The sequence below is a fragment of the Alnus glutinosa genome, chromosome 3 (assembly GCF_958979055.1).
Source record: "Alnus glutinosa chromosome 3, dhAlnGlut1.1, whole genome shotgun sequence".
Taxonomy (NCBI): domain Eukaryota; kingdom Viridiplantae; phylum Streptophyta; class Magnoliopsida; order Fagales; family Betulaceae; genus Alnus; species Alnus glutinosa.
In genome coordinates, this window is record NC_084888.1 from 32,562,924 (window position 1) to 32,576,429 (window position 13,506).

A 13,506-nucleotide genomic window follows, 5' to 3' on the forward strand; every position below is an offset into this window, starting at 1 on the left:
CCTGAGTTGAATGCATCAAATCCAAATATTCTGTGTGTCTATTTAAAATTAGCTACACTTCTTTTGCTTTCTGAGGTTTACGTCCTCTCTTTAACTCGTTTTTACTCGGCCCATTGAAATTCAGTTTCGCTCATTATAATTCCATGTGGTGTAAATGCAAATTAGTCGTAGCTTCTCAGTAAAGAAAGATGAAAATGCAATGAAAGAAGTAGATTAAAAAAAAGAAAACGAGAACATACAGACAGCCAGCAGTGGTGAATATATATATATATATATATATATATGTTCTTTGGAAACTATAACAGGGGTAATAATTTAGTTTTGACAATTAAATTGTAGGACAGTTTTCCAACCCAGTTTATTAGACTAACATGTATTGTGCATTTTGGTCGAGGAAAAATTTTCACCAAGAGTTCAACCCGTTAGATGGAAAACTGTTATAAATTAAATATTCGCATAACCAAACAGATCTATCCTAGAGTTACACAGTGTAGAGTAATACCACTATCCGCCCTGATGACTTCCCTAACATCAAGCCAAACACACCACTGCCACCCGCGTGAAAAAGAAAACCCCAAAACCCTAGCTTTATAAAACCTCAGGGACGATCCTTACCATCATTTCTTTCTTTTTTTCTAATTTGCGAAGCCGACCATGCCGCCAAAATTGGACCCCTCCCAAGTGGTGGACGTGTACGTCCGAGTGACCGGCGGCGAGGTCGGTGCGGCCAGCTCGCTCGCCCCGAAGATCGGCCCGCTTGGGCTCTCCCCGAAGAAGATCGGAGAGGACATAGCCAAGGAGACGGCCAAGGACTGGAAGGGCCTGCGCGTCACCGTGAAGCTGACGGTCCAGAACCGCCAGGCCAAGGTCTCGGTGGTGCCCTCCGCTGCCGCGCTGGTGATCAAGTCCCTCAAGGAGCCCGAGCGCGACCGCAAGAAGACCAAGAACATCAAGCACAACGGGAACATCTCCCTCGACGACGTCATCGAGATCGCCAGGGTCATGCGTCCCCGCTCCATGGCCAAGGACCTCTCCGGCACCGTCAAGGAGATTCTCGGCACCTGCGTCTCCGTCGGCTGCACCGTCGACGGCAAGGACCCCAAGGACTTGCAGTCCGAGATCGCCGACGGCGACGTCGAGATCCCCCTCGACTGAGGTTTGCTTTTTCATTGCTTCGTTGTTAGGGTTTGAGCTCGATTTTGGTTATGAGAAAACTCGATTGGAACTTTGTTTTTGTATCTTTTTTTAATTTCAGCGTTTATTATTTAGTTTTGAATCGTGGATTTAGTAGAAGGTTATATTTAAATCTGTACGGATCGAAAATGTTAGTTTTTGCAGTTTCTTTCGCTTCATATGGTTTGCTTCCCATGTTTAGTAAAGGTGTATTAGCAGTTGCTTATAGCTGGGATTTATAATGGAAATTTGGATATCAGAATTGGGTAGATGTAACTTATAAGGAGTCCCACTATTTGTGAAACCTTGGAACGTAAGGAAGAGGGGACAATCAAAACAGTAGGTGAATGAGGGAATAGAGAGCAAAGAGCTGAATTCGAATATTGTAGTAGGAGATATGACTTATTCTGGAGTTAGAAAGCCTAATCAGATGTGAAATTGACCCAAATTTGTTGTTTTTATGGTAATAGGTAGGTGACTTTGTCATATCTGTACAATGATTTTGTTTTTCTAGAGAATGCGTTTTCAATTATTGATGAAGGCTTTTAGAAATGTTCTCAAAAACGTTTTGGATGTAACTAGCAAGTGAATGCTAGAGAAGCTGTTTGAAGTTTTATTCTTTGATATCTACAATTAAGTTTTATTTTATGTTTATGGTTTAAGGGAGCAGCTCCCTACAGTTTGGGAGGCTTCAGTTTCCTTCCATTTTTAAACAGAATCCAAAGGTCTATTATTTGCCACGTGACTCACTCTCCTCAGCCTAACCTTAGCCTTAGGGGCCATTTAACAACACAGGTCCTTTCTCTTCCAAAGAAGATTTAGTCATCTTCATCAGAGACTTCACCCCATTTGTCTCCCACCCATTCTCCCCTACCTTTGCTAAGTCCACCATTTTCAAATGTCTTCATGAAAAATTGAGGCAGACCCACCTCATGCAACGCCCTCCATTGGCTGTATTTGTTAAGCTCGAAGATGAAGAGAATGATGATCCCATAGGGCATGTCACCATGTTTTCCTCTTTAAACAAATCTTCTTCCATGGGCCATAGCTTGCGATGGTTGAGGGACTTCAATGACTTAATATTTGAAGCAAATTGTGAATTTTGAGAAACTTTACGTGCTTGCGTTTGTGCTAAATTTGAGATTGGTTTTTATGAAGCTGATGAGAGAAAATGAATTTTTGTCACGATGAAGTAGAAAGTTATGGAGACAACAGAAGTTTAGTATAGGGCTTGAGGGGCAGACGACAAAGAAGGGGCTGTCTCGATGTATGGTAGTGTCTTGGTGCTGATCTAGGCATATGCTGATATGGGTTACTGGACTCGATCACAGGCCATGGGAATTATGATGACTGAGACATGCTGTTTGTGATGTTGGAGCCGTTAATGATTGTCTTAGGTAGAGGAAAGGGTTCGATTTAGCGAAGGAAGGGAGAATGGGTGGAAGATGAAGGGCCTGTGTCGTTAAACTGCTGTTAACATTAGTACAAGGCAGGTGAATCCTGTGGCAAATAATAGGCCTTTGGATTTATTGTTGTCCACATGGCATTCATCCGATTAAAAATGGGAGGAAACTGAAGCCCTTCCAAACTGGGGGTGAGCCACTCCCATCGTCTAACAAATACTATTGTCTGAAGGCTCTAAAGTTGGATGGAACAAGTAAAAGCCAAAGATAAATGGATGGTTAGATAAAAAGATTGATTGATCTTTGGTACTTATCAAAAAAAAAAAAGGGTAGATAAAAAGATCCTAGGGTTACTTGAGTAAGAAAGGGGGCAAGGGTCCATTGTTCCAATGTGACTGTAAACCGGACTTGTATGACTAAATGTAACGTGTAGTTGGGTTGTATTTTTAGTTGTCATCATCTTTGAGTGATCAAAGATGTTCACTCATTACATGCACTTTATGCAAGAGTAACGCTACTCTATGCACTTATTTTATATCGGCTGACATATTGTGTTTTTACGTAGTTGTACTTTCTTTTTTTAAGTAATTGATATGAAAAGGCACTTAAAACATGTTGCGCCAGCCAATATGAAATGTGTGTAGAATATCGTTACTTTTTTATTCAAACACATCCCCCATTTGCCCAAACTACTCCCTCTATAAGGTTCCTATTGGTTAGGGCGCGGGGAAGAGAAATTAGTGTAATTAATGCTCCGTTTGTTTCGACGTAAAATGGTTTCCGTCGTAAAATATTTTCAACGAAATCAATTTCAAAAGAAATTATTTTCTCGAAAATATTTTTCGGCGTTTGGTTCGCACGAAAAAATTACGAAAAGTGAAAATGCAACTGTCGCCGGAATCCGGCAATGGCCGGTGGCCGTCGCCGGAATCCGGCGAACATGTTTGGCCGGATCCGGCCAAAATTGCCGGATTCCGGCAGGAAACCTCCGGGCCCGGTCAGATCCGGCCGGATCCGGTCATTTTGGCCGAATCTCGGCAGGATCAGTGGCCGGATCCGGCCAGATCCGTCCGGATCAGTGTCCGGATCCGGTCATATCCGGCCCGATTCCGGCCATTTTGGCCAGATCCGGCCGGATCAGTGTCCGGATCCGGTCATATCCGGCCGGATTCCGGCCATTTTGGCCAGATCCGTCCGGGTCTGTGTCCGGATCCGGTCATAGCCGGCCGGATTCCGGCCATTTTGGCCAGATCCGGCCGGGTCTGTGACCGGAACCGGTCATATCCGGCCGGATCCCGGCCATTTTGGCCAGATCCGGCCGGATCAGTGGCCGGATCCGGTCAGATCAGGCGGGATTCCGGCCGGTTTCTGTCCATGGCCAGATTCCGCCGGCATTCGGCGCAGTTGCCGGATGTCGCCGGATTCCAGCGGCAGGATTCTGGCAGCCGGCAGTATTCCGGTGGTCGGATTCCGACGCCGGCATTATTCCAGCGACTTGATGATGCCGGATTCCGGTGCTGCCTATTTTCGAACGACCGACTACTGTCGGATTCGGACAGTCAAATATTAAACGTGCGTGTAAGGACGAAGAATATAATTTTGGAAAACGATTTACGGTTTTTAAAACCGTAAATCGTTTTCCAAAAATTAAAGAAGGTTTTACGGTTAAACCGAAAATGATTTTCGTTGACCGTTATTTTCGCCCCTACCAAACACCGTAAAATATCGAAATCATTTTCTGGAAATCATTTTACGCCGAAACAAACGGAGCATAAGGAGAAAATCAACACATAGTTCGTTATCAAATGAAGAAGAAAGCCAGCCATCTGTCTTTCTGGTTATTGATTTGGACTCGAATTCTGTCCCGAGGGATAATTTGGCTAATGGACGCTGTTTTGTTTCATTTCCCAGACTAATGATTTTATGCCAAATAATGCCATGGTAGTTAATCTTTCTGCATCTATTTGTTCTTTTGAGAAAAAGCCTATTAAAAAGGACAAAAGCAAAGTATATTTTGAGTGAAATGAGGATTGGAAGAAAACACTTTCCACCTATATATATCGCATCATAACACTTTTAAACCAAAATAAAATTACTTTCAAAAATCAAAGGATTATATGTTATTTGTGCATTTTCGTAGTACATTTCTCATGAAGATACGAACCAAAATGAGTGAGAAATGTGAAGCAAAAGGCATATAATAGTTTTTTTTTTTTTTTTTTTTTTAAAGGGTAATTTTAGGTACTCAACTCTCATTTCATTCTTATTTTGTTTGGAAAATGTGATAATTTTCATCCGTCAATGAATTTATTTATTTTTTTTTAAAAAAATAAAAATAAAAGTAAATGCTGATCCAAGGATTGGTGGGACAGTGACTATTAGTTCAATAAATTAGAGTGAAAAGGCAAATTGAGTATGTTGCGTTATTCTTTCCCAATCGAGGAAGGGCAAATGAAGTGAATATAGAGATGGATCGGAAGTTTGTTTTGTTTTTGGGCCTACAACAATAACAAAAACACTTTCCTTTTATCCCCCACCCAAAAACCTCGTGGCCTTTGAAGGAAAGCCCATTTCTTCATTTCTTGTTCCACTTGAGGGGCATAGCCTTCATTTCATTGGATGTATATATATTTGTCAAATTTGGGACCACAAAAGCGCTTATGATTAAGGTTGTCATAAAAGGAGGACTCGAATCCCTAGGTGTGTTTGTCAGAAATTTGAGGTGGTCCAATTTGCAAGTGTGAAATGTGAATTAAATTATAGCAGTACCCAAAATGTTGATGTAATAAGATGTGGTCCGTTGCCTATCGTCTTGGGTCCCGATCCGAATTTGTGTTCCTTAATCGCTCAGAATCTCTCACCCCACTCCATTCATGGAATGCATTTAGATTTAGATTTAGATTTAGCCATTTTTCCCTTCTTCTTTAAATGTTATTTTCTTATCCGCCGCCGCCTGCCGATATGTGGAGGAAACTGAGATCACGTGCGGGAATGTCAGCTAACAGCACACGTGCACATATACACGGATACACCCTCTACGCGCATTTGACATCGATCTTTACCGGTGAATCTCATGTACAACGACTGTACAAGGCAGGGAATTTTTGTTACCGTTATAGCACGCACGCTTGGCTTATTGGGAACAAGTTTTACAATTTTTTCTTTTTCTACGTTAAAACCAGAAAAAGTGTTTTTCAGTTTAGCAAATGTTTTTTTTTTTTTTTTTTTTTTTTTTTTTTGAGTAGTATTAAAAAGAGAATAATGTGATATAAAATAAAAAGTATTTGTATGGAAAACGGAAAAAGTGAAAAAAAAAAAAATTGTATTGTTGTGACTTTTTTTATTTGAATAGTAATAAAAAATTATTTATGTGATATAAAAAATAAAAGAAATTATAATGTTTTGAAGTCGATTGTTTTTGGGAAAAATGAAAAATAAATGAGGAGAATTGGGTTCATTGTTTTTCAAAAACAAATTCTGTTGGTATTCGCAATTTTTCAAAAACAAATTAAATTTTATTCAACTTTTTTTAATTTTTGTCTGAGGAAGTCAAACAATTCAAACGTCTTTTTCAACTTTATTTTGTCTCAAAATTTGCACAATAAATTATAATTTAATTTAAATTTCAAAAAACGAACAACTAAAAATGCCATAAATTTGGGCACGTAAATTTCTGTCCACTCCCTATGGATGATGTGTAGTTATATAGCCACTGGCGGCATTCACAATGGATTCTCATAAATATAACTTGACTCGCAGGGAATTTTAATAACCTGAAAGCCAACGGTTCTATGTTTTAAAGCCAAACGTGTAAAGAGGGCAGGGCAAGCCATAAAAGTCAAGCCTATCTAATGCCAACTTGTTCATAATATATACATACCAATCCAAATCCAATTAGGGAAGGACCGACCCGGAAAGCCCTACAACCATCACTATACCTAACCCAAGCCTAAACCATCACTATCCCTAACCCAAGCCTATGCCATCACTATCCCGTCTCCGTCTATCCCTAACCCTTTCTTAGCCGCCTACCCTCCTTTCAACGTGTTCTGAATTGGATGATTTTCTCTATAAATTAGATTGGGAGAAAAAATATGGGTTTCATTTGTTACCATTTTTTATTTTTTATTTTTTATTTTTTTTAATCTTTTTTCAAAACAAATAATTCAAACACAAAAATACTCCTAAAAATACAAATACAGTTTTTTTTTTTTTTTTTTGAATCTTTGTGTCACATTAGAATATTTTTTCAAACCACAAATTAAAAAAAAAAAAAAAAAACTGAATATGTGTGTGTATATATATATATCGTTTATTTTAACAGCAAAGTAATAGATGAATCAATTTAAAACTTCAATAAAACTCAGTAACCTTATTCTTAAAATTTAAAACCTAATAACTAAATTCAAATAAAATGAAAAAAATTAAATATGATTTTTCTCAAAAACTTGTAGTAGATATGGAGTATCCCTAGTTGCACTCACAAAAAAAAAATAGATGCCGTCTCTTTTACGTGAAAATCAGGCAATACTCCTTTCAAAAAAAAAAAAAAAAAATAGGCAATACTTAAATGTAAAAACCTATAAAACGATTGAGATTTTGCGTGCGTGATTTCTTTTGTGTAAAAATAAAAATAAAAATAAAAATACAATTAATATAAAAAAATCTTATTATCAAATTTATTACTGATGCGGAATTGTGGGGTAATTTCCTGTTAAAATATAGTAAGAAGATTAGGCACAACCCTAACCGACTGGACAGCCAGGAGAAAGATTATTGTTAAAAACCGGTGACGACCGACTGGATTCCCAGCAAAGTCGGGGCCGACAACCCGTGTGTTCAAATCAAACGGCTGACTAGATATGTCTGACCACGTGTTTTGATGTCGTCTGTCGATGACATTAAACTTTGCACGGCAATTATTGTTAGTATGGTGGGGTCCTGCGACGTGGTGTACTCCCATTGGTTTGGTTACTGTTTGAGTGTAGTCTGGCAGTGATTGTCAGTTTGTGATGTTTTTGTCAAATATCACAAACGTGATTTACATACTGTTTTTTTTTTTTTTTTTTTTTTTAAGCAATTTGGTAAACTGTCTTAATTTTAATTAAATTTACTTTTTTTTAATTTTTTTTTATTAGCTTAAATTTTTAAAATAAGTGGTGATTTAACTTGGTATTAAAACTAAAGGTTCTGAGTTCAAACCTTCTTTCAATCAATTAAATATTCTACGTGTTGGTCTTACCTATTAAAAAAATGAGTTTGAACTCATACGTGAGATAAAGTATAAAAATATTGATTAAATAATTAAATTTATCTCTTCCTATTAAACCATGTCTCTTTTATTTACCTCTCATTTTAATTAAATATTTTACGTGTTGAACTTCATCTATTAAAAGTGGTTTAAACCCACAAGTGAGAGGGAGTATTAAAGTATTAATTAAATGATTAAATTTACTTATTTTTATTAGTTTAAATTTTTAAAATAAGCGATGATTTAAAACTTACCCATATGAGTAGGTTTAATTTCAAGCTGTTTAAGTTTAACACCTCTCCAAATTAAACAGGTAAATTCCGAACAACATTTCATATAAGACTGTCCCATTGCAGTGCAATAAAACCGTCGTAGTGCACTGGTCCACTTGGATCCCAATCCCCTATATATCTTGTATGTATGATTACCCAGTTATGATTTTATCATCATCAATAATTTAAGGTTTTGGACTATTGCGTATGGTTATCCCAAATATAAGGATCTCTTTAGATTTGAGCTTGGAAAGAAGAGGCAAAAACCTTTCAGAAGTGACCATTCTTGGCTCTCTCCAAATCACGAGTCACCGACAGGCATGTGCATGGGAGGACTCGCATTATGGGCATGCCAAATAAATTAGATTGGGCAAAATTATGGTCGGCATTCGGCAACATTCTTTTTCGCATGTTTTCCAGGCCAGTAGATATCATTCAACACAACCAAATCAAGCATTATTGTTTTCCCCCACTTGTGATAAGCTATTCAACCAAGAGTAGCGGCCCAAAGTGATGGGATAGTTTGAGCTAACTCAATCACTAATCTTGAAAATCTACTTGAGAGTCAACAATAATAATCATGTTCTTAAAGGTATTGCTTGATTTGCAATTATTGTGTAACGAGGCACTGAAAAACATCACATGTATGTTATAAATTTTATTGCAACACCACGTAATTAATTATACATCATATATTGCCAAATAAGATTAGAGTGGTTTGGGTAAGGCTTATTAAGTGTGATTAATATGTTAATTTGACCCGACCATCCACACGTCTCTAGAAACATGTATCTTAATATATATATATATAAATAAAAAAATAAAAAAACCCACACGTATCTTAATTGGTTCTATTATGTGCATTAAAGTAGTGTGGACTAAATCTTTTGTGTAAAATACGATAAACAAGTGAAGCTTTTTGAACATAGAAGACAAACAATCTTTATACTCAATAATTATAGACAAAGACAAAACTATTATTTCTTGTATGGGGACCAAAATATGAATGATAAGTTGAACTTATTTTTTATGGGAGTCAAGCATAGCTTTTATATATATATATATATAATGGAATAAAAAAAATTGAAAATCAAGGCAACCATACTTATTCTACACATGGTTTCATATAAATTATACACCGGTTGATTTTTCATGTTTTCAGAGAATTCAGATATACGATTTTAAGATACTACTTATAAAATTCACATGATCAGATAAAAAGTTTAATTGATCAAATAGGTCTTATAAGTAGTCTCTTACATATTATTTACCTATTTTTTTTTAATTCAAACAAATATTTTGAGAAAGATTCTTCATGCTTTCAAATTGTGGCAGAGGGAATTCTAGAGAAATAAAAGAAAAAAGAAAAAGCAAGTTGGGGAAGGAGCTGAATCAACGGTCAGTAAACGAGCTTAAAGACAGAGTGTGAGGTTAAGCACTTTTTGGAGGTACTGTAATCTCATATGCCACATGTATTGTTTCGTTGGCTTGGCCAACCAATTGACATCGGACTGCCTGTAATTGTCGCATTATTCACAGGATCACCAAAAATACTTCGTCAAGCCGAATGGGACCACTCTACAACACTTAATTAATGCTATACTGACAACTTTTTTTTTTTATAAATTACTGACAACTTTTTTTTTTTGTCAGTTTTATGACTGTTAATTAGATATTTTATGAATTATTCTCACGTCTTTGTTTGAGTTTACAGTAAAATATTAAAATATAAATTAAATAATAATAATAATTATTATTATTTTTGTTAATTTAAATTCCTGGTGACAACGGAGTTAAGATTTTACTTTAAAAGATAAGATGAATAACTAATTAAAAATATTAAAGAATATAGTTAACTAAATACATAAATAATTTATTTAATTATTATTTAAAATATATAAATGTAACTTTTACAATTTATTCAGTTATTCTCAACTAATTTTTATATTTTGAAATCGTTGCATGCGGGGACGGAGGGAGGGGGCCGCCCCCCCCCAATTTCTTAAAAAAAAAAATTATAAGGTGGGAAATTTTTTTTTCCTAAAAAATTAAAAAATATAAGATAAAAATTAAAAATTTAGCCTAATGGTCGTTACCAATTTTTTTTTTTTTGTCACTGTTCCCTGCCATAAGAATTTCTAACTCTGTCCTTGGTTGCATGATTTATTTATTATTGAAAATTTTGAATTTATCATTCTCTATGTATGTACGTAATCAAGCATCATTAATCTACTGATCTCTCGTTCCTTTGCGTAAACAATTTTTAACGATATTTCCCTTTTGAGTTTTACAATTTTTTCACTAGAACGCATGTCAAAGATGTATGCTTCAAGGTGGTTGTACGATGTGATAAGTTGAACCGCAGAAAAATCATTACTATAAAATTAAAAAAAAATAAGTGTAATTTTAAATTAAATTACAGAATATAAATCGTTTGAGAATTGCGATTTGAAAATATAGAAGATCTGCTTTTTCAAATCGAAAATAAAATGATGTTTTTTTGAAAACGCATAATTTTAAAGACTAAACTGCTATTTTTCCAAACACTTATTTACGTTTTTCAAAATCATATTTTTCAAATCATATATTTTAAAATGGTTATTTTCAATTACACTTTTTAAAATCACAAAATTAAATGAATACTAAGAATTAATTAAATTACAAAAACTGTACTTTTGCTTGCTTAGTTTAGTTAACACGTGATAGGCGTTTGGAAAAGTAATGGGATTCCCATAAAAAAGGGCCAATTATAAATCATGATTACTAATAATAATACAATATCCATTCATCCAACTTCCATTGATTATATTATAATAAATTAATAATTATAATAAAATCATTTTGTATCATTTAGAATAGCGTCTGGTACTTGTCAAGAAAAAATTGTTTAAAATACTGTCATCATTTTTATTTTTATTTTTTCATTTCTTACGTGATTAATTACTTTTTAATCATCCAGTGAGCTATTTGTTAAAACTTCAAGTCAAAAATTCATTTATTCCGAAAAAAAGATGAGTAATATTTGAAAAAGAGTAATTTTTTAGAAAAACTTCACTTATTATTCTTGATCTTTCATCACTTTTGAAAAAATTATCCAAACTTTCATAATTTTGTAGGAAAACTTCACTTAATTATCTTTCATTTTTCTTTTTCAATTTCAACAATCTATTATAATTTTTCATTAAATCTTATCAAAATTTTCAAAATAACTCTGTGTTTATTTTTTAAAAAATTTATAAAATTTTCGAAGATTAAGACATGACCTTTTTTGTAAATTTCGTTAAATTTTGACCAACACCTAAATCATATCAATTTTTTTTTTAAAAAAAAAAAGAAGGGATATTTTGGGTGATGCAGGTAGTAAGGCAATTATATAGTTAGAGAAATGATTTAATTCATCATTTGGTCATTCTCTTATCCTTTCACTTTTGAAAATCATCATTAAATTTATAGGGTTCATGTGAGCTATATGAACTCCAAATATTTAATGATGATTTTTAAAAGTGAGAAGACAAAATGACGATAATGTATAGCACATCTCATACAGCTAAAACCATTACCCTCCATTCAGAATTAACATCAAAAGGCTGTCATAAAAAATTATTATTCCAATTCTTTGGACATAAATATTCATACAATCCAACTTCTAATAGTGACACGAGTCACTTGCACGTGAGAAACATTTTATTTTCTTTTTTTAATTGATTGTTCTTTTTTTTATAGCTTTAGAGATGATTTGTATGAGTTTTTTATAAACCAATTTAGAATGAATTTTTATTCTATTTTTTTTTATAAAAAAAAAAAAAAAAAAATTCACCCCGAATATATCTTACAAATTTAATGATATATTTTTTTAAAAAAAATATAGAAACGAAGTTGGATTAGAGAAGAAAAAATAGTATTTAAACATCACGAGGACCGTTGGAAAGTTGAAAAGTGGAATTCTCACAAAAGAAATGGTCGTTATCTTCTCCGGCAATCGCGTACAATCTCTGACTAAAATTGATATTGCTTAAAGGACACTCCACATTACTACATTACTACTTTAAGCCAAGCCTCCGAGTACTCTTCCATGACTACTCAAGCAGGTTCTTAAATGCCCGAAAAGAATACATGGATAATGACGCCATCCCTGCTTCTCTCTTGACCAATGAAAAATGTCCGTTACACTACTACTGCACTGGGTTGGGGATGGGTCCATTCCCCAACGTTCCACAGCCCAAACCGCCAAGTAATCTGAATCCACCAGTTTCACCACGTGCAGCTATTTTTTCTCTCTCTTAAAACTTATATCTTTACCCACAAGTGACTCACAACCATCCACGTGTCCACTCTTTCTCAAACATTCAAGACCCCCCTTGCCCCCTTCAAAATAATAATAAAAAAAAGACCCCCCTTGCCCTTTTGCGATTGCTCATGAGTCATGAATGTTCTTTTCCTACACGTATTGACTAAACACTGCTCCTCATGACGTACGGGTTCAACATTTTTTCTTATTTATTTATTTATTTTTTAATTCAAGTTCAACCCATTGGCTATTCAAATTTGAAAGTTTTTTTTTTTTTTTTTTTTGTTTTAACGGGAACATTCATTCATTGCATAAACGCCCCAAGGTAAACACACAGTCTCAAATCTACAACATAAGCCCAAACGCCCAAGGTAATGAGTAGAGATGAAGAATCCCTAAACACAAAGCCAGGAACAACCCTGGCTTAAAGCAGCTACTAGTGCAACAAGCTAAAAATACAAAAACAAACATATGACCCTCTCTAAACAATAAAGAACAATCCACCTAAAATGAAAGGGCCTGGTCTAGCTAACAATGCCACCAAAATGCCCAAGTAAATTTTAGCCCATTACAAAAGTAAGCTGTGAAAAGAAGCAAGAATATACAGAAAAACAAAGACAAAACGCAAAGCCGGCAAACGGAGGATCCTTCCTGATCATCGTATGAAAGCCAAACGCACCGCACCCAGGCCTCCCCTGCTACAACCAGAAAACATCTCTTCCAGAAGAACCATCCAGACGGCCGAAAAAATGGCGCGTGGCCCACACGCGCAAGCAACACCCTCAGTGCGTGCAAGCCACGCTCCGAGCGTGGAGGTTCAACATCGCCGGAGGATGAAGCGACGGGAATAGAGACTGACGGCGAACAACACGGGGAGAGTCGTGTCACAAGAACTCCAGTGAAACCAAGTAGATCTAACACCAAAGAAAGCCGGAGAACACACGAACAAAGATCACTCTCTTGGACGACTTAAACGAACTGTAACTGTCAAAACCAAGAAAAAGACGAAGAAAAACAACAAGCAAAGAACAAATAAACAAACTTCATAGCCATAGCAGCTAGGAGAACAACAACCTCCACCGGAAACTAGCCGGAAAGAACAAAACTCCCACTGGAACA

The 13,506-nt window shown here is 35.5% G+C and overlaps 1 protein-coding gene across 1 annotated transcript; it reads left to right on the forward strand.

Moving 5' to 3' along the window:
- Nucleotides 1-506: 506 nt before the first annotated feature.
- On the forward strand, nt 507-1,352 carry LOC133864596 (large ribosomal subunit protein uL11-like). Its single transcript, XM_062300978.1, has one exon. It carries the CDS (start codon nt 655-657, stop codon nt 1,153-1,155), a length of 501 nt encoding a protein of 166 aa, XP_062156962.1. The 5' UTR covers nt 507-654; the 3' UTR covers nt 1,156-1,352.
- Nucleotides 1,353-13,506: the final 12,154 nt, after the last annotated feature.

What these genes read in the sequence shown, in the direction of transcription:
- LOC133864596 (XM_062300978.1), top strand. Translation starts at nt 655, where the DNA reads ATGCCGCCAAAATTGGACCCCTCCCAAGTGGTGGACGTGTACGTCCGA.